Here is a 22,785-nt window from a genome sequence, read left to right on the forward strand (position 1 = left end):
GGACTATTTCTTGACAGACATTAAGAAATGAAAAATAAGGCTATCTTATTTTTACCTGCAAAGAACTCCTATTTATTACCTGAAAAGAATTTCTCTTCTGGTTGGGGATATTAGATGAAGATAAATTAAATAAAGGGGAAAAAAACACAATTACATAAAATTCCTAGGACTCTGAATGACAAAAAGCCAGGAGAGTACATACAATCTTAGGTTAACAGCCATGCACAAAAACAGAAAAATCACTTAATGTTCTCCAAATTATCTTGCAACACTTTGGAAAAGAAGTTATTGCGAGCAGAAACACACACTCTAAATATCACTTGGCTAGTTTATCTCTCTATGCCCAGACATTGTCAATAAAGGACTGTATCTGGGACCAATTTACTGCTATTGTCTTTACAGGCCATATCCTTCTTTCTCTTTGCAACTAATACATTGTGGTAGGCTCCAGCGTTCTCAAATGCACAATATTTTCTTGGTACCTTTGAAAAGCCAGTATAGGTAGAACATTAGTGGTTCATCATAATTCTCTGAAAAAGATGAGTTTCTCTGCAACACAGTTTATGAACCCTCGCTGTTGCACACCTATTCATCACACTCTCTCCTCGTAAAACCACTAGCGTGGTCCTACAACCTAAGATAAATCTGGATAAGCCTAACACAAAAGCTTCAGAGAGCGAACCCCAGAGAAACAAGAGAATTCATTCAGATGACATTTAATCCAATCTATAGCTAACAATAATAGCAACATAATAACACAATTTTTGAGCAATATTTTTTATTGTTTTAAATATTTGTGGTATCAAAGTATGGGAACACAGTTTTCCATACATATTTTACATACACAATGCAGAATATTTTCCTAATATCTAGACATGATATCCTCAATATTTTACCATGTTCCTCATTCTTTAAAAGGTCCCATGGTAAGCGTGCTCTGTAACTGGCAGGACCTTTCCTGCTTATTGAATGGTAGGTTGCCTCCAACTATCAGCTATTATAAACGTGTTGATGGTGAATATTCTTATATGTATATATCCTTGCACGCTTGTATGATTATTACTTAGAATACAAAAAAGATTGCTGAGTCAATGGGGGAGGGGAAATGTCACGTCCAGGCTCTTAATTTCTATTACTAAATGGTTTTCCAGAAAACTTGAGCAAATTTATATTTCCTCCAGCCATATATGAGTGCCCACATCTTCATCCACTCACTGGTACTAGGTACCATTCCTTTATCATTGCCAATGTGATAGACCAAAGATGGTGTCTTTGTTTAATTTAAAAATTTTTTTGTACTGTAGCTTTAACTCAGGGGTGCTTTACCAGTGAGCCACATCTCCAGCCCTTATGTTTTTTTATTTTGAGACAGGGTCTCACTAAGTTGCTGAGGCTGACCTTGAGCTTGCAATCCTCCTGTCTCAGCCTCCAGAGCTGCTAGGATTGGTGTGTGTACCACCATGCCCAGCTTAATTTAAAATATTTTTTACTCCATATTTATTGGCATGTCATGTTTGTGTGTGTGTGTGTGCGTGTGAAATGTCTGTAATGTTTCCTTATTTTCTTTTTTAATTTTTTATTTAGTTGTAAATGTACACAATACTTTTGTCTTATTTTTATTTTTCTGTGGTGCTGAGGATTGAGACCAGTGCCTTACACATGCCAGGCAAGCACTCTACTGCTGAACCACAATCCCAGCTCCCTTATTTTCTTTTGAAGTAATCATTATTGATTACAAAATGTGCTTAAGTATCAAAGATAATAACGTTCTCTGACCATCCATATATTGTGACTATTTTTTCAGAACATATACCTTCCTTTTTTTTAAGTCAAATATATCAATCCTTTTCCTTTATGTTTTTTTTCCAATATAGAGCTCTCACCCTAGAACAGGAGCTATTTTAACATTTCTTTTATGTGTCTCAGCAAAGTGTTGTGCTCCTTTTCCATAAAGGTCTGGAACATTCCGGGACACTTTATAGTTTTTGCTGCTATTGTGAAAAGGATACTTTCCACCATATTTTCTCAGTAGTTACAGCGGGTACCTGATAGAATTTTTATGAGCCTAATAATTCTTTGAAAACTCTTAACAGGAATTTACTGGCCTACCGGATCATCACCTAGGTGTTTGAATTCCTTAGTGACCATTTCTGGACAAGGACAACAAGCACTGTTCCCTGCAGGCTGCCTTGCTCTTGCTTCGTGTGTTGATTATGATCAAGAGAAGAAGTGTCTGAGTGGCACCTGATACATTTTCAGTTTCTCCCCATAAGTTATCTCATCAGAGTTATTATGATTCTCATCTTAAAGACGCGGGAACTAAGACTTAGGTCTGAATCACTTGTCTCGAGATCTTAATAAAAATGCAGACTTCTGGGCCCTAACCAGACCTATTTCCACAGAATCTTAGGGGAGGTTTAAAACCAAGAAGCTGTTTTTTAACTAGCTTCCTCTAGTGACTGCTATGAAACATTTACAATACCGAATCAAAGTCAAAGTTACCATGCAAAGTTTTAGCCTTTAAATCAGGTACTTACTCTGCTCTACCTCAATGACAACTTACTTATTTTGAGTTTACAGCAATGTATAAGTATGATTACAGGAGCTGGTATGAGTCTTTAAAATATTTATGCAGAGGATCTTACAAAAAGCACACTGGTTTGTGGGCCATGGCCCCTGTGAGCATATTTCAATTAAAACCCAATGACTTTTTCCCAGAGTCTTACTTAAAAAACAATTTCTCTGTACTCCAACGCTAATGTCAGACTGGCCTGGTTGCTATGGGAACCTCAGGACAAGAGGTAGAGATCCTGCCTCGCTGGCCCAGAGTTGAAGTTGGCTAGAAAAATAGAGTACAGCCATGAGCATGGATGCCACCCAACAGAGCCATGTTTTCCTGGTGCCCCTCACAACAGGTACACCAGCTCTAGTGTAGGGGGTCTGACTGGGGACCCCATCCTGCCATTTAATGTCTGTAAAAGCTAATGGTGACCTTTTGGGAAATGCCAAAGACTTGCCTGAGATAAAGATGCTTCAAAGAAAATACTCCCTTTGGTAGGAGTTTAATGCACATGTCAGTCACTCAACCAATGTTTAAGGAGCTGCATGCCCAGTCACTACTAGACACAAGAAAAAATAATATGCAGCCTCTTTGTGGGAAAGTAAGCATGAGACAGTTGGGTGGGCATCAAGGAGGGATTATGGAAGTAAGTTTTCCAAGTGTGGAGAAAGTTTTCCAGAACTCCTTTACCAGAATTCCAGAGGGAACAGTTTAAGCAAAGACATCATGAATATAATAGGTTGCAGAAAGTTTGGATTCTGGGAAGGTTAAAAATACATATGTAAAAGAGAGCAAGAAAGGCAAATCAGGGTCCAGATTCCAAGGACTTTGTATGCTCTTAGAAGATATTTGGATTTTTATCTTGCATTGCCTATGGGGACACTGAGAAGGAAGCAGACTAGGAGCCTTTTCCAACTGATGAGGTTGGGAGTTATACGGGGACAGCTCTAGGAGGGCAAAGAGGAGGGAGATTCTGAAGATACTTAGCAGGTAGAATTGGCAGGATATGGACAAAAATGATGTTGAGGAAGGAAAAGTGGAGCCAAGCAAGACTGAAATTCCAGAATGTGGTTGTCCTGGAATTGTGGCTCGCTCTTTGGCTTGGCCTCATCCCCAGTCAGTTTCAAGAGTCCAGAACTGAGAAAATTCTCCCCACTCTCCCTCCATCATCAAACAAGTACTAACAAGGGAAGACCTTTCCTGAATTCGTCCCACACCCAAACCAGGGTAGCATCTTTCTAGGAAACTCTATTCCCATAAATACTGTTAATTCAGGGGCTGGGGTTGTGGCTCAGTGGTAGAGCACTTGCCTAGCATGTGTGAAGCACTAGCTTTGATTCTTGGCACCACATAATAAATAAATAAAATAAAGGTCCATCAAAAAATTACTGTTAATTCAGAAGCCATCTGCTCAGTGACACCACTTTGGTGTACAAAATTTTCACATTCACCATCTTCTTTGTTCCTCAAATAAACCTCAATTTGCCAATAAGAAAACAGTGGTTTAGGGAAAGCTATCACTTGCCCAAGGTCCCAGAGTTTGTTCACAATGAATCCAGGGTGCCATTCTACTCATCCACCTTAAAACTCAGGGAGGTTAGAAAATGGCACGACATCAAGTCAAATCCTACTGGTCACAACAGAGGTGCCTGACAGGTAAAAGAAACAGGACCAAGGCTAGAAGGTACATGGCAGTTATGTTGCCTGTTCAAAGGACTTGTGCCATCGTGGGATGAATAAACAGTTCTAAGGAGAGGAAGCCTTCATCTCAGAACCCTAGTGGATTCTCAAGAAGCCTGTTTGGTTTTCCCCTCATCATTCGGAATCCAGACCTCAGGCCAGCACATTAAATAAAAAACTTCCCCAGTCACCCTTTTTTCCCACCACACACAGAAGAGAAATCCTTTGCCAGAAAGGAGCTGGCTGAGGCAGGCTGGTTTAGATGAGCGAGAAGTTGCTTGAACAGGTTTAAGAGGAACACAGGTGTTCCCCCCTCAAAGAGGAATTTGCTCTCATTCATATTTAGGAAGATGCAGTGTTTCTGGTTTCCTATGAACTGCTTTCTAATTTCCTGTGATTTGTGGGGACTTCCCTGGTGCTTCTGTGTGGATCCTTGATAAAATGCACACACACATTTGTGAGGCTTCAAACAGGTAGCCAACATGCCCAAGCAGCCTATGGGGGTGGACGCCGGAGCAGGGTGGGTTGCTGTCCCAGGAAGGATCTTCCAGAACACAAGGAAGGACAGAAAGCTGGAATGAGGGTGAGTTCAGATGGAAAAGGGTCAGTGGATGCTGCTGAAGTTCTCCAGACAGCAAAAGGCAGGAGGAAAAAATGACTTCTCATTTAAATCCCCCAGTTCTTAAAGCCCCTTAGACAGAGATAACCTGTTGTGATGATTGTCCCTGCCTTTTGAACAATCTTTATGCCCCTTTAGAGTAAAGATGATTGGTTCATTTTCAAGTGAGACACAGGCCCACTGACTGCTTGCCCAACATCTCACCACACAGGTAGCAAAGCACAGACTTGAATTCAGACATTAGGAAAAATTATCTGCAAGTTGGATATAAGGCCATGAGCATTTAGGATGGCCTTTAGATGCCCTGCTGGGTATTGTTTAACACATCTGCCTCCAGGATTAATTAATTATCTAGGGGAAGGTAACTAACTTTGTTTCATTCTACTAAATGACTAAAATTTCATCTGTGAGGTTACATGCTAACTTGTAAATATTTTGGGGAAGAGAAGCAAATAATTCCTATTCAGTCAAAAGGTTATCAGAGGTTATCTTTTTTATAGGACAATAATCAGTTTTCTATTGAACCCAGCTATTTTATTCTACAATTGCTTTTTATGTCCCTATAAATACTTAGTTCCTCAAAACGCTCTTTGGACAAGATTTGCCATCTTACTGGTTCACTCATTCATGAGTTCATAAATCTTTGGCATGTGCTTCTTTTATATTTGTATGACAGTCATGTTTTTAACTTTTTAAAAATTCTGTTTCTTGCTACATTAGAAAGCTAGCATTTCTTCCTCCAAAATAGCTTCTTTATGGCACCACATACCCCTCCTAGGGGACACTGGACACAGTGATACAGACAATTGACTGTGTGCAAGAACTGAAGAGTATTTGAGGGCTTCCTCCTCACTGACCCACATGTCCACCATTAGGGCTTTCCTGGGATTCAGCATGTTATTCCCTTCATTGATTTCAAAATCCTGCTCTTGGCAGCTGAGACAGGCCACCACCAAATGAGGAAGGGGCTTTGAACCGGTTCTCTGGGCAGCCGACAGACTGGACCAATGGTCTGAGCTGCCTACAGGGCATAAACAACACCTCCTCAACCAATCTGCGAATGACACCCGTTTTGTGAGCTCACTGAAATGCTCAGGGAAGGAGGCTTAGTTCCTGCTTGGGATATTTTTCCTCTGGGCAAAACTAATTGATCCACCAGAGAGCAAACCCTTGACTTCGGCTTCATTAGTCCCTCATAGCGCCTCAAAATTAACCACTCCAATTCACTCAAAGAAAAAACACAAGGAAGCAAAGAGTTTAATGGGATTTGAGAAAGAAGGCCTTCGTTTTACATACTTAACAGGTCACTGACAACTCTTCACACTTTACTGAGAGAACCATCTGCGCTATTAGCAGGTCATTTGACCTCCTCTCTTTAAAACCTCTCTGAGCTCAGAAAACAACTCTGATAGCTCCCAGAATAGAAGGTGGTCTGGGATTCTAGCCTGACCACTGTCTGCCAGGCAGATTTGCTGGCTATAGGCGTCTCCCAGCAGTTAGATTCTTGCCAGGAGTATCAGGCTGCATTCTGCACCTTCTGAAAGGCTCTGTCTGCCCGAGTTGCCCCTGGTGCTCCGTCTCTGTACTTTGTATTCAGCATCGACCCTGTTCAGAAGGAACCGTGCTGTGTAGTATGGAGCACATTGGATACGGAAATTCTGCCCTCAAGGGTCTTTCTATCTAGCAAGGATATAAGACAGATCACATAGGGTAGAAAGTGACTAGTCATTCACAAATATTCAGATCCCATTATGTGTCAGTTAATATGAACCAGGCATTCAGTGGAAAGCAAGGGACAGTGCCCTTGTCCTTTAAAATTAGTTCGATAAACATTTGTTGAAAAATTGTTCAGCACCCATAATAAACAGGCATTCTTTCATTTAATTTCCTCCTCTCGAGTTCTTTTAGCAGATAAGGAAGTGAGGGCTTATAGATGTTAGGTGACTTTCCCAAGGTCACTTACATGGTGACTAGTAAACAGGATTCAAATGCAGAAATGTCTGACTTGAAAGATGCTCCTCTTTGAACCTTACTCCATTTCCCATTAGCATTTTATGGATGCAGCTTCCCTCTATGCAGTTGTGGCCAGTGCCTTTCCAAACCAGGGAGCCTCATGGGACACAGGTTGGTAAACAGTATGGCATCCACTGCTAGTCCCAGATAAGGACTCACAAAGACACGACTGATGCACACAACCCACAGGGACGCTTAAATCCATCTCTGGTGGTCCCTTGATGTCCTCTGGCATAAACTATGATCCACTTATTTTCCTTTCAACAGAATGGAAGAATGCAGAGGCAGAGAAGAAAGTGTAACGTGCCTTCTAGAGACAGGGCACAAGTTCCACACCCTTCCTTTGGATTCTTTCAGCAGGGCTGACCCCACACAGAATGCACAGTCACTACACATTATAGCTGAAACTCCAACATGGCTTCCTAACCAAAAATGGTATTCTCCCCGCTACCATCATTTTGCATTAACCCAAAAGAATTGTTTTAAATCCTTCTCCTTTACAATTTTGAGGAAAAAAAAAAAAGAGCAATTTGGGTCTTTCACATCTGAACAAACCTGGGTTAGTGATCTAGGACAACCTGATCCTGTATACCCAGCTCTTCAGCTCCCCCCAAAGCACCCTTGTAATTCCAGGTGATCCTTTAGGACTCAGATCAGTCATCTCCTCCAGAAAGCCTTCTCGGATTCTGCATGTGTACACACATGCACACAGACTAGTTCTCCTGCTGCAGGCTCTCACACCCCTCCACACTGCCCTTGGCATAGTGTATGCTTCACTGCATTGTGCCCAGGCCTTCCCAGTAAAGCACCTGTCTTCATATTCTGAAAAAGAAGGAACTGTATCTGGTCTTCTATTTCCAACAGTCTAAGGGTCTCAGGAATAGCTGCCCTGACCTGCTTGTACCCAGTTCCCTAGAGGCATGATATTCCATGTTGTAATAGCTGGATTTCTTCCCTTCATTCCTAATCCATGACTAGGCAGCCAACCGGTCATTAAAGAAAATCATTTGGGCAGATTTCAGGAACATCTGACCCAGCTCTCTTCTGCAAGTATATACAAACAGGAAAATAAAACAGGACAAAGAACTTTAGGGCACGTGGTTTCACCTTCATTTCCATTACCAGTTTAACCTACGATCAGAAGTAAAAATGTTTAAATGGCCTTCCTCTGTCAGCATGGTAACCAAGATTCAGTGGAGCTGGGTTTACCATTTAAAAATTCACTTGGGTGGCTAGAGTCATTTTATAAAGCTGAACACAGGTTAATCTGAGTAAATTAGATAGTTTCCTGTGTCTGGGCAGACAGTACCTTTAAACAAGTGCTTCTCAAAGAATGGCATTAAGAAATGTTTTACAGGACTAGGGATGTGGCTCAGTGGTAGAACACCTGCCTAGTATGTGTAAGACTTTAGGTTCAATCCCCAGCACTGCAAAATAAAGAAGAAAAGAAAGAAAAGAAATAGAAGTATTTTGCATACATTAAGCCCATGGACCTAAAAATAAAAGTAAGACTCAGTACCAAATCAGCAACCCTGAACAGCAGACTAGAGAACCTGGCTGGCACAGATTAGAGATATGGTTATAAAAGACTGCTATTCAGTTTATCTTTCATTTCCTGCACAGCTAGTGATGGAGGAATCACAAATCATATTATCATTGCACTTACACACTTTTTTAATCAACTAGAGAAAAGAACACACTTTCCTTGATATTTTATTTCCTATTTCAAAAAAATTGATTTTTCTAGAAATTTAAATTTGCTCTTTCTATTCACCAAGAGAATTGTCTAACTTCTGCATTAAATCTGCTCAATCTTGGTTTAGTTTCAAGTTGAGACTTTATTTCATCTCCAGACATGCACAGAGTGCTTGGTATCCTATATTATTTCTCACTCTTGGACACAATTGCTTAGCGAGGCAGGAAGCCTGCTGGGTAAATCAAACCGGCTACTTTTCACTCTCTAGATTTCCTTTAGGTATGTGAAATCGAACCCATACAACATCTCCTCCTGCAATCAAGATTCAAAGATCATAATGAATCCGTTGAACTAAAGCACAGGGATATTTTTCTATGTTTTTAATCAAGTTTATATTTAACTAGAAATTTGTTTTTAAATAAATGCTAAGCTTTTCTCATTTAATTATTTGCTTTGCTTTGTAGACTATAAAATACGGAGGTGGGTTAATATTCTTTGTGTTCTGGGTTTTATTGACATTTCAAAGGCAGATAAAAGCTGAGAGATTTCTAACAGAGGAGTTGTGTACACAATACTGTCTCCTGAAAGGTGACTCAAACCAAAGAAGACAATGACCTAACTCGAAAGGCGTCCAGCTTCCTTTTTCTTCCCTCAGGAGCATGATATTCTAGAACCCAACAAGGACCAAGGAGCAGCCTACAGAGGGCCCTCATAGCACCAATAATATTCATCTCAGTGGAGAAATTTGGACTTGGCTCAGACCATCTGCTGTCACTGCAGCCCAAGGTTGCCTTTCATTTGGAAATCATGCTGTCAACTTGGTTTAGAATAAACATGGGTGAAGCATATGCTTATCCTTGCTGCCCAGAGAGATGTTGGCATGAAGAAATGGGAAGGCTCCTGATTGAAGCTTGTGTTTATAGATTCTCCTCTTCTCTTCTCCCCTAGTTACAGTGACCGTGGGAGGAAAGCAGCACCTGCTCGGACTCTATGACACTGCAGGACAGGTACATTTTTATTATCTGAATCCATTAAGGGCTAGGGAAGGGGGTGTATGAGAAAGAATGGTCCATTTGGCTAGGCATATGGGGACTAACCGCACTGGTATCACCCATTCTGATCATTTGAGGCCAATTTATTTTCTACCTAAATGACAACCAAAATCACATTTCTAATATTTTTTTAAATTTATATTACAAAAATCTAATTCATTATTATAGCCAAGGTTTTGATAAATAATGATTTAGTCATTTACTGACGACCATCAATAACCAAAATAATATATTTGTTCAAGAGTTTTGCAGTTTCCTCCCACCAAACCTAGTCCTGATTCAGGCTTAAGGGGATGATCTCATAAATTTTAGTTTTACTGTCTTTTCATGTTATTTTCTTTGCCCATCCTTCATTCGAATTGACTAATGGACTATGAAAGGGTCTAAAAAGAGCCTGTGGAGGAGGCATCAGGAGGCAGGAAGACAACAGATTAAGTGTTGGAAGAAAAGCCAGGATTCTGGATATTTTCCAAAGTGAAGAACTGGGAGTTGACTCTAAATTCTCTAAGATTCTTGAAATACTTCCTCTCTGACAGCAATGTTTCCTCAAGTTGGAGAACCTGGGCAAACAATAATGTAAAACCATGGACTAGAGTCCTCAGCTCTTAAATGGTACCGTCTACTTGGGTAAAAAGATTGGATGCCCTTGACTGTCTGTCCTTGTGCCCTGCACACACATCCTTATGAAGTTTCTGATGCCCTGAGTTCATAGGCTGGAGGAGGGGAAGGTAATAAGCAGTTGGTGGCTGTGGCCCAAATTCTTGGATAGAGCTTGTTATCATATGTCATTGATTTAGGTCAAAATCAGCGGGTTGTTCAGTCTGTCCAAATTCATACATTTTAAGTCCTTTGGAATAAACATTTGACCATGTTATTTCCCACTGTGGGTTTCCTGGTAATGATTACTTATGCATTTGCCTCGCCCTTTTTGCACAATTATCTGAAGTTATGTCATTTTGCTCCACTTGAAAACTCCCTGCTAGAAAATAAATAAGTGAAATCTTTGCGAGGAATTCTGTGTGCATCTGCAAGCACCACGGTATAAGATGTATGTGGGACGTCAAAGGCTGGTGTTGTGCAGGCTAGGATGGGGACCTGGGAAATCTAGCACCAGACTCAAGGCTCCTAGGAGCATCTGATTGTCTCTCATGGGCAGATGGGAGTGGAGGTGACCTCTCACATCAACAGTAGGACCCGTAGCTACAAAATGATGCCCACCTCCCCCACCTACCCCTCCTTCCCCCCACCCCCCGTTTTCATTAAACTGGAAAAATCAGTTTGGCTCCTCTTCACGAAAGTTCAAGGACCTCAGTACAGGTTGTCTCCTCCACCATAAAGCAGTCCAGCTGCAGTGATGCACTGTTTGGGGGGTGGAATTGCCAACTGTAATCCAATCACATAATCGTTGAGGTGTCCCATTCATCAGGGATACTTAACCACTGAGCCACATCCTCAGCCCTTTTTTTTATTTTATTTAGATACAGGGTCTCACTGAGTTGCTTAGGACCTCAATAAGTTGCTGAGGCTGGCTTTGAACTTGTAATCCTCCTGCCTCAGTCTCCCAAGCCACTGGGATTACAGACAAGTGCCACTCTGCCAGGCTCGTAGTCAAATTTTATGTATATAATCCAGTTTGAAAAGTTCAATACGAGGATTATTTCATGACGCTGAAACCTGATTCCCTTGCTTTCTCCAAAGCCCTCTATGCCCCTGGTGCCCATCCCATTTTCCCCTTTTTCTATGACAATTTTTTGCTCCTGTACATTAATTGCCCCCAAGAACCACCTCTCTAGGCCTCTATGCAATTTCAAATCCAATAATACTGTTTAAAAGCTCTTGTGGAGTTTAATTATTTTTTCCCACTGCTCTTGTCCTTTATAAATTTTTAAAAAATACTATTAGTATAAGAGTCAAAGCTATCAGACATTGTAAAAATATCATTAAACTCCAAATCAAAGCAAGTAGATTGGCCCAGACCTTTGACACAGAAATGATAAATACTGATAATAGAATAACAAATGGGTTCTAGATATTTCTTCAACTTAACTGTGACTTTAATGCTTTCCACCAGTTATTTTGAAAGCTCAGAAGGGGACAAGGTTTATAGTGGGTATAAAGTACAGGAAAAAGGAATCAAAATAGCTCTTAAGCTTCCTTCTAGACCTAAAAATTCTATGATTAGGACCTTTAAAAAGATAACTTCAAGAAAGCCTGAAAGAACTTGAGTATTAAGCAAAAGGATGAGGCCAGACCCAAGGTAGAACTTTTGGTAGATTTCAAATCCTGGGATGTTATACTGAAGGATAACCAATCAGTTATTTTCTAGAACAGTGGTTCTCAAACTTAAACACAAATAAGTCACCTATAGGGCTTGTTAAAAAGCCAGACACTGGACCCACCCCCAGAATTTCTGATTCTATAGGTAAAGTCCCAAAAATTCTCATTTCTAGCAGGATTCCTGGTACTGGTGCTGCTGGTCTGTACAGCATACTTTGAGAATCACTGTTCTAGAAAATTGCCAAAGTTTGATCCACTGACCAGCAGATCAGCATCACCAGCAGTATATTAGAAATGCAGACTCTGGGACTTCTCCCCAGTCCACTGAATTTGAAAATTCACTTTATATGCACATTAAACTTTGCAAAACACTTACTCTTGAAGTCTTTGGTAGTTGAAGCCCTGTTCCCAAAGTTGATTCCTGTGATCCTACAATACAGCCAAGAAGACTTTTAACAAATTTAATTTAGAAGCATTGTTCCAAAAGTTCCATTCCCAGTCCTAGGTAGGATAATCCACCCCTCCTTGGTTAGATTCTAGTGAATGTTGCTGAGGTCTCATGACTAGGGAATATCTAACTAATTCAAGATTACGCACTTGGCCAGTTACTAATGAGGAACAAGAGATGATCTCAAAACCAATTGATAATCCCTGAACCACAAAAAATGAAATAAGTCTCTGAATCTGGCTATGGAGTTCCATCTTGCTTGAATAATTAGATTTTCTTACATGAATAAACCAAAGAGCAGTGCCCCTCGTTTTTGTCTTGAGCTAACCATGGGTCAGAGTTGACAAAAACCACCTTAAGAAGCAAATGCGTTCTGAGAGGTAAAGTGACCGGAACTCATTACTTCTACCCACAAAGTCAGCCTTGCACAAAATCGTTTGACCTGGTTCCTCCTCTGCTGAGGTACTCGCCTGCCTCAGGCATGGCTGCCGCAAAGCCCTGGCTCCAGTCACTCCTGCCCCTTCACAGTTCAGCCGAGCACTTGATAAAGACATTTTATAATGAAGTCAACACGCAGACGCTGTCAGCACGTGGCAGCTGCCTCCTCAACCCCCTGAAACAAGCTAATATTTGGACTTTGAGCAGAGCCCTTTGAAGATAAAGAGTCTTCAGAACTCTGGTTCATCTGTTGGGTAGGATTCCAAACATTAGGTTAGACAATGAAGTGGGGGGATTTACCTCTCAGATCATGCTAGGGAGGGATAAGGCCAATCCTCCAGCCAAATCTATTTAGGTCGAGCCAACTCGTCCTGCGCGGCACATGCCTCTTGCAGTGTGTTGCTGAAAATCTCTCTGAAAAGGATTTCTAGAGCTCAGATCTTGCACTCTGCTACAGAAAGAGTGCCAGAGCTGACTTCCATGATGTGCTCTAGGCAGACCAGTTTGTTTATAGCATGTTGTGAGAGATCAAGGGGAGAGAGGAAGCAAACCCTGGGCTTTCACAGCCTGAGGAATGCCAAACTGGGAGAGGGGTCTTTCCTAGGTCATGCTTCAGACCCACCCACGGCGGGTCACCTAGAGCTGGAGCCAGCAAAGGTACCAAGACGCCTTGCATCCCTCTCATCCCCCAATGTGAGCACACCCTGCTCAGATTGTGGCCTCTCGGGCCAAACTCCAGGATGGAAATATCTCAAAGACAGCATTTGCAAAAGTGGCAGGTAGCAGCACTGCCAGAAGTAAATGAGCATCTCCTGGTATCAGGAGCCAGGGGCAGCCTACGGTCAGTCTAGCCAGACACCAAGCTTCCCAGCAGGGTAAATCCAGGAGTTTTCTACACACCAGCCTCACACAGTAGCGGGTGCATGTGGTGCTACCACCAGTAATTGTGGGAACAGGAAGCCATCAGCCCAGAGCCTCACTCACTCAGGACTGGAGGCCGCACTTCTCAACCAGAATCTGATTTCTGAAGCTCCTCTTTCCCCTGAGGGCTGAAGAAGCCCACAGGCCAGCAGGAGGGAAATACAGCTGGGGTTCATTAATGGCAACCCAAGGTCCACTTGGACACACACAGGCCTTTCTCTTAGCTATTGGCTGACCCCATGGAGCCATCTGGAGCACGGGATCTGGCCTCAACCCTCTATGGAAAGTTTGCCTGAAACCTCAGAACAAATGTTTTTCCCTCAATAAGCAACTCAAACTTCCTTGTCACAGGCATTTACTGCAGTTTCTAGAAGGATGCATTCGGAGGATTAGGGAGCAGTTAGCCCACATGACAGGTTATTGGTAAAAGTAACCTGAGGACCAGATCTTACTTCTCCACAAACTATGAAAAATGAAACTGGAGGGAAGTTGACGGAGAGACGCAGAGTTTACAAACATTTGGATCTCATTACTACTCAGTTCAGAAAAAGTCAATTTCAGAGTCAGCCCTGGTATCCAGTGAGCGTAGGAAAACAGCGCCAAGAACTGCAGCTGTTGTTGACATGGATGGAGGATGGACTGTTTTACTCAGTCATTAAAGTGCTTACCATGCTCAAGACACCATTCCAAGTAGTGTACAGATATTAACACACTTTGTTCTCACAACAACCCTATGAGGCCAACACTATGATCATTCACATTGACTGATAAGGAAACCGAGGCAGAACTTACCCAAGACCACATCATAGTCACAGGCAGGGTAGGCATGTGAACCTGGAGAATTTGTTTCCACAGCTTATGCTCTTCAGCACCATCCTATGCACCCAGCCCATACACAGCATGCCCAGGTTTTCTAAACCAAGCCTCCCTTATGGGAGAATATGAAAATGAGATGGTGCTGAAAAAATCCAGAATAAATGTCACTAAAACCCACAAAGAATTGGAAGCGGAATTCTCTTCCCAGTTGTTTAATGTGAGTCTGGGCCAGGAGCCGGGCTCAGCGTAACTCTTCTTGCTACTCAAAGTGCGGTCCCTGGACCAGCAGCATGGGCATTATCCAAAGACTTGTTAGAAATGCAAATCTGTGGGCTTTACTCCAGACCTGCTACCAAACAAGAATCTGCACCTTAACAAGGATCCCAGGTGACTCAAATGTGTGTAAAGTCTGAGAAGTGCCTCACGAATCCACCACCTGTACCACCTTGATGCAGTTGTTCTCAAACATTTTTAGGACCCAGGTGTTTGGCCTATCTGCTACTGAGGCTTCCTCTGAACTTTTAAAATAATCATCCATAGTCCACCCCCCCAACCTCAGAACATCAGGTACACCTTCACAGTGGACACTCTCTTTGTGACAACAAACCATGTTATATGGAATCATGCAACAGAACTTGCTCACGGGGTAAAGTTGGGTAAAAAAACACTCAAAAGCCCAAAATCCCCCATCCCTTTGCCCACTTTAGCCCTCCAAAGCCCCATCAAGTGACTCTTGCAGGTTAAAACATTGTCTCTTCAAGAAGCTCACAAGAACCTATCTTTCATTCTCAATTTCAATATAAGAAGGGGCCTTAGTAACAGCTGGACCATTCAACCCCTTCTCAGAGCCCCTTGACATCATCTTTCCACGTGATCATCCAACCTAGGGTCAAAGTGTGCTCCATCACAAAAATCATTCCAGCTCTCATCTGGCATCAGTTCAAAACCCCAAACTCCACCACCAAACCCCCCAGTCCCAAGGGAACACTTACTTTTATCAATCCTGAACACCTGCCATGTTTCATAGCCATTGCCAAGGACCAGCCCCTACCAGCCCAGGTAAAGCCTTCTCAGAAAGTATTTTGGTTCTGTTATCCTGTTTAAATCATTCAATGCGTGAGTCCTTAGTTTCTGAAACTATAAAATTGGCAGGGGTGGTGGGTGGGAATAGCAGTAACCTGTGCTTCTGAAACTTATGACCCAGGTGCAGCAGCTTCTCCCCCAGCTTCATCTTCAGGAGGACTGGATGAGGCCTGAGAAAGCATGCTAATCATCTCCCAATGACTCCCATGCTGCTGGTCAGGGGGACCACAATTTGGAAACCACTGCACTAACTCATGTCTAAGGTGTCATTCTGCAGCCTTGACATTGGATTTTTCCAATTCAGTCAGTTAGAACATTATCAGACTAGCTAACAAAAGGCAAGCAAAAGTGCACCCCATTTCACATAAATGGGATGTTTCGTGCATTTCTTTTCCCAATTCAATTGCCAGTTCTCACTTACCGTGTATAGTTCATATAGCATCCTTGACAGTGCTACACGTTCAGTGACAACAAACCATGTTACATGGAATCATGCAACAGGACTAAGGTTTCCTCGGATCAGAAACACACTTCTCTCACCTTCCCACCTACACTTAGCCCAGCGAACCCTGGTCTTTAACTTTTGCATAATGTAAGCATAATGTATCTGGTAGCTGCTGAGTAAAGAATCAAATAAACACGATTCTTTCAGACCTGTTATTTGCTCCTACCTAACCTACTTTAGACATTTCTCCCAATGGTGTTTTGTTTGGATTTTAGGCTTTGGGGTTTTAAAATACAGTGTCTGCTGCCATCGTGTGGTAGTTTTGAGCAGATGCAGCTATCAAATACACAACATACCCCATGGTCTACCACTTAGATCCCTGGGTAACTCAAGAACTGATTCCTAGATAACGGAGTTTAAGAAAATGCCTATTCTGTCACTTAAAATTCTGAGCTGTAGCAATAGTGTGGTCACAATTAAGAGTCAGATCTGAATGCAGCTGGATGCCTCCTTCTGGTATTTAACAACTCTGTTGCATTCGTCCATTATGGAAATTCTCTAAAAATGAACTTAATTCTCTCAACCTTAACTTTTTCTTCTATTGATGGTGCCATATTTCCAGTGCCATTGTGAAAGTTCAATGAGACAGTTCATATAACTGCTTGAAACAATACCTGGCTCTTAGCTATGAGCCCTCAACGCAGCCTCAGTTGATGGTAAAGATGATGCAAATCGTTTGCCATCAAGTCCAGGCACACCCCAGGCCAAATGATGCAGGATTTGCAGGTAGTATTGTGCCCAGTTGTAGTTTATAGCCTCAGATTTCTTAGCATGCTTCTCTCAGAGGGAATAGTCCAGAGAAAAAGCAGCTAGGCAGGGAGACCATGGGAGAGAAAGTCTGGTATTTGGGACTAGATATATAAAGAGGAGAAGGTAGTCCCACGAGATGAACTGTCCCGGCTGCCTTCCCTATACCTCATGCAACACAGGGGGAGATGTGGGCACAAGTCACTGAGAGGCAGCCTGGCCCAACTTCCCAAGATGACTAATGTTTATTCATCAGTGCACTCGACTTTCAATCATTTGCTTTAGTAGAAATGTGGTAAAGGAGCCCACAGTAACAGAGTTGCTATTGGTTGGTTGGTTGAGTTTTTAGGATTCTATTTTTCTCCATCCTTGCCATCTTGCATTGCATCCTATTTAGGTACCTAAAATCTTTGCTTAAGTTTTAATACTATTAGCAGTAGTAACTGTGGTGGCCATGCATACTGAACCCCTGGGTACTCTGAATAGCCCAGTGATAGATCAATGCATTTCCACCAAACAGATGACCACACTTTGCCTTCTAAGGTTACTGCCTGTCACATATGTGTATATGTGTGCACATGTGTGTACTCCATTTTATAAACACTTTAGAGTCAATAGAAAGATAATGAGGTTAATATTAAAAATATGGAGAGGACATATTAAGTTTTTTAAAATAAGCACCACAAGAGTATGAACTGTATAATCAAATTGTTTTTACACTAACCATGTATATATTATATATATCAAATGTTTGGAAGGATAACGTTAGGCATTTATCATCTCCCACTAAAACAACAGATGTGGAACCAGGAATCTTTCAATCAGAAACATATTCTGATCTGGAAAGTCCATGGGAAAAAAAATCTGGTATTTTATTTATTTGGCCACACTGTGGTATTCAGGAAATCTTAGAAATAAATTTGAAATTCTTAGCTCTGAACATATTTCTTCAAAAACGATGGTGTCTGAATTGGCAACAACTCTTTGTATTTTAGTTATCTTATTCTAAATTAAATTTGAAAACATTTCGTTTTAATTACATAAGGAGGGAATTTCTTTGTTTTTTTCAACCACCTATTAATTTAAATCCATATCACATATAACAATTTCCAATGTAACAGGAGAACTGCACTGATCCTTATTGGATTATACCACTTAAATGGGCAAACTTTTGAATACATAGAAGCAGGGTAGAAGGGTTGTTATCAGGGTGGGGGAATGGGAAATTCTGGTCAAAGGTACAAAGTCAAGGTTAGAGGATGAATAAGCCTAGAGAGAGAAATAAACACAGCATGAGGACTACAGTTAATAAGATCTGTGTTGTATTCTGGAAATTTGCTAAGAAAGTAGATTTCACATGCTGTCACCAATTAAAAAGATAACTATGTGAGGAGATGGATATGCTCAATTACTTGACTGAAGAATGTGCACGTATAACAAAACTTCATGTCGTACACCTTAAATATATACCATTAAAAAGTGAAAAATCAGCCAGGCACAGTGGCGCACACCTGTAATCCCAGTGGCTTGGTAGGCTGAGGCATGAAGATTGCAAGTTCAAAGCCAGCCTCAGCAAAAGCAAGTTGCTAAGCTAAGCAACTCAGTGAAACTCTGTCTCTAGATAAAATACAAAATAGGGCTGGGGATGTGGCTCAGTGGTCAAATGCCCCCTGAGTTCAATCTCCGATACCAAAAAAAAATGGTGAGAAATAAGTGGATGAACTTTGTGATAGGTAAATCATATCTCAGTAAAGCTGCTAAAACATTTTTTAAATTCATCTTAAATAAGGGTGATACAAATCTCTATCTGCAACAAAAAGGGGTTCTCCTGTCCAGTGGCTCCTGTATTCTTCCTATAACATAGAGAACACTAGACCAGAGCCGGGGAGGAGGGGGATCACAGTGCCTATAGTAGAATCTTCAGGAGCCACTTTACAGCTGTGACCTTTACAGCTGGACACACTCTCATCTGCTCTTCCCGCAGGAGGACTATAATCAGCTGAGGCCGCTCTCCTACCCCAACACCGATGTGTTTTTGATCTGCTTCTCGGTTGTAAATCCTGCCTCTTACCACAATGTCCAGGAGGAATGGGTGCCGGAGCTGAAGGACTGCATGCCTCATGTGCCTTACGTCCTCATAGGGACCCAGGTTAAGATGCGGGTGATGGCAGAGTGGGTGGGCTGCAAGAAGAAAAGACCCTTTAGGTACATCACCAACATTGTGTTCTACCAAACACTGAGAGAGAGGGTCTCGGGACATGTCCCTCCTATGAATGGAAGTTCTTAAAGTGTGCATGAGTAAAGATTTGGAGTTGAAAAGAGAACAGCTATTTAATATGAAGCACTGTTTTAATATGTTCTTTAAAAAATAATCTGTTTTTTAATAACAAAGTATTTTTTTAAAATAGACATTTCTCCAGCCCTGAATCAGAGTAATAAAACAAGGGCAGTAACTGCACATATCTAATACTTTTGCAGCTAAAATCCACAATTGTTTTAAAATTCAAAATAGGTGTGGGTGTCAAAATGACCCTGGCAATCCAAATGAGCACATATGACAGAATTCCTTGAAAAGAAAGAATTCCTGGAAATGGAAGACAGAAATTCATGACTTTATTGTCTTTAAATCCCTTGATCTTCAGATCTTAGAAATGAAGCTAAAACACACATGCCAGACCTTTCTGGACTCTGAAGACCTTTAAAGTATTTTGAAAGCTAATGAAGTTGCACAGTTTGAATTTCTGAGTCAGTTGCACAAATGGATCAAAGTTGGTCCTGATTTTTTTTTAATATTTATTTTTTAGTTATAGGTGGACACAATATCTTAATTTTATTTTTATGTGGTGCTGAGGATCGAGCCCAGTGCCTCATGCATGCTAGGCGAGCACTCCACCTCTGAGCCACAACCTCAACCCCTGTCCTGACTTTTTGTACTTTTAAAAGGATTTTGTTTTTTGCTTTCTCAAAATCTAAATTACTATTCCAAAGTCATAGGAATGTAATGACTCTGGGGACTTTATGGTTTTCCGTTTCATATGCTGTTTCTTTCTATTTCTCACTTTACATTCTGCTTGACAAAGAAAAATGTTTAAAAACCATAAAGAAAAACATCGCCTAAGGAAGACATGGACCGATACAGAGTGTATGTGTTTATTTGAACAGAGACAAAGTAAAAGATTCATTTATCCATAGATCCTGGCACACAATTGATGCTTCCGCTCTGAAAGACAATCATTTGTTTTTGTTGTTGTTGTTTTTAGTGTTTTTTTTTTTAGATGTTGATGGACCTTTATTTTATTTATTTATTTGTTTGTTTTTATGTGGTGCTGAGAATCAAACCCAGTGCCTCACATGTGCCAGGCAAGCACTCTACCATTGAGCCACAACCCCAGCCACAGCAAAATTTAAAGGAACCAAAATACTTTATTAAACTATCAAACCTAACAAATGCTCCCTTCAAGGCAGTTCTGCTTTTGAAAAGATGCTTCATTAAGCCGAACCCTTTGGAAACTCCTCCTGGGGACCTGCCTTCTTGAGCATGCAGTCCATTTGTTAGAAGAGTCAGAGAGGCAGCAAATCTTCATCCATTTGAGGGTGAATATTTGATATGGAAAAGCAAAAAACAGTGTCAGGAAATAGGCTATTAAATAATGAATAATAGAAATTGGGATCTGATAAATCATCCCTGAAAGGTAACAAAAGTGTCTGGTTCTTGTATGTCCTATTAGTGGAAACTGCAAATAAATACACAATTTCAAAAGCACTAGACACTAGTATCACTGGAATAAGCCACTGCACTCAGAGCAACTGCTCTGAAAGAGCAAGTGTAAGGATATCCAGGTGTGGCCGAGTGCAGATCACTTTACCTTTTCGACCTAACCTGGGCACACACACATGCTTTCTTAAAGAAAATTCAGCAACTTCAAAGATGTTCAGGAGAAAGAAACTATGTTGGCAGAGTTTAAAATATTTGGCAGGCCCTGAAAAAATGAATGACTTTGTCTCATGTGTGTTTTGCCAGATTGATCTCCGTGATGACCCCAAAACCTTGGCCCGCCTACTATATATGAAGGAGAAGCCGCTCACTTACGAGCATGGAGTGAAGCTTGCAAAAGCGGTACTGTTAATTTTTTAATTCAGCTTTAAGTGGTTACTAGAAAAGAGCAGGGTGTGTGCTTTGGGATGGGCAGGTTCCATAAGGGTGTGCTTTAAACTGCAGCATGTTTAGAATCCTCTCTCTGCTTTGTATCCTCCCCTCTGTTCTAGAAAGACTGGAGGGGCCATTTGGTTAGTGTTCCTGTCAGCCAGTATTGTCTGTTTTTCATTAAGACAGAAACTCTGTGAATTTAAACAGCCAAAGCACTTACCATTTTGATTTAGCAACCTCTAAAAAAAGGTTACCCTACAAAATAGTTGTCATATTTAGAATGAATTAAAGGGAGTCATTAGATGTCTGTTTGTAAATCTCAGTGCTTATTATCAACATAACTCATCCAAATGACCCTTGCACGGTATTTTGTGATTTTTCTTGGAAGAGACTTAGATTCAGGTTATATTTATACACTATTTCTCATTATATAATGAGTAGCCACTTAGAAAGGCTGGGTTGTGTTACAACAGCGTCTGGAAAAAAATAACATACACCAAAAAGTAACTAGTTGGGGAATCTAAGCAGTTGCTCAACAAAAAGGCAACTTACCCAGAGCTGAACTATTTTCATAGACCTTTTTTCAGTCTTGAAATGTGGAGTGATTTTGTTGGGAGAAATGCTTCAGCAAGTATTTGCCAGACACCAAATCTCTACCTCTCCATTATCACCAAGATGTGTGCAAAGCAGCCAGTAAAATAGACACAAGAAAACGGAAGTACTTTGTGCAAGAGAAAGCTTATAAATCACATTTCCATCATTTGAATCCCTTCCTCAATGATTTAGTCTCAAACTCATCAACCCAAGTAGGAGGCTTTAAATTTTTCTGTTTTACTTTGTAAGTAACTAACCCTTCTAGATACATGCCCCCCAGCAGTTCATCACCCTCTCTAAGCTAGTGGAGAATGAGTTCTTCATCAATAAAAATGTACACATTTCTCATATTAAACCTTGTTTATAGGCACCACAAAGGAATGTGATATACTTAACTAGAAGCAAATTAAATAAAATTGTGTTTTTATGGCGCAATGCATGAGAACGTCTCACGAACATGTGAAGTCCCCACTCCTGCACAGTCATATCAATGTCACCAGGACCAGCCACTCAGAGCTCTTAGGATGCTGAACATTTCACAAATTCCACCTCACTGCATACTCTCTTTAGTGGACAGTGTTCCTCTCATAGTACAGGTGAGGAAATAGTGTCTTGGAGAGACAAATGTGTTTGATTCACACCATTCAACCTACCAAAGTCAGAAATCCTAGCGGCACACGCATGTGATCCCAGTGGCTCAGGAGGCTGAGTAGGAGGATCGTGAGTTCAGAGCCAACCTCAGCAACTTACCAAGGCCTTAAGCAACTCAGTGAGACCCTGTCTCTAAATAAAATACAAAAAAAAAAAAAAAAAAGGCTGAGGATGTGACTCAGTGATTAAATGCTCCTGGGTTCAATCCCTGGTTCCAAAAAAGAAAAAGATTCTAATCCAGCTCTGGGGACATTGTCACCTGAGCACCTGACCCTGTGTAAACTGTCCATTCTTCAACCATTTACTTTTCTTCTGGGAAAATAAGTATGGGTAGATTCTGCTACCTTTTCCCTAAACATTCTGCTTCAAATGTTCTCATTAACACGTGTGAATACATAGCCCCATAAAAACCTGGGTGGGTTCGGAGCAGGAGGTCCCCAGCGGCTCAGCACCAGCTCCCTGCAGGAGTTTGGTCTCCTTGCTCCCTGCCTCTGAGCCTGTCTTCCACCTTCGACCTGACAGCTGCCTAGCCCCACTT

General features: G+C 41.3%; 1 protein-coding gene across 2 annotated transcripts in view; it reads left to right on the forward strand.

Moving 5' to 3' along the window:
* Positions 1-22,785, forward strand: part of Rhoj (ras homolog family member J) — a 102,791-nt gene that overhangs the window by 49,735 nt on the left and 30,271 nt on the right. For both annotated transcript variants that reach the window (XM_048798464.1, XM_015489963.2), the window contains exons 2-4: positions 9,517-9,575; positions 18,840-19,004; positions 20,877-20,972. In XM_048798464.1, the coding sequence (XP_048654421.1) occupies positions 9,517-9,575; positions 18,840-19,004; positions 20,877-20,972 (320 nt within the window). The remainder of the gene's footprint in view (positions 1-9,516; positions 9,576-18,839; positions 19,005-20,876; positions 20,973-22,785) is intronic.

The sequence above is a fragment of the Marmota marmota genome, unplaced genomic scaffold, assembly GCF_001458135.2.
Source record: "Marmota marmota marmota unplaced genomic scaffold, marMar, whole genome shotgun sequence".
In the NCBI taxonomy this organism is placed as follows: Eukaryota; Metazoa; Chordata; class Mammalia; order Rodentia; family Sciuridae; genus Marmota; species Marmota marmota.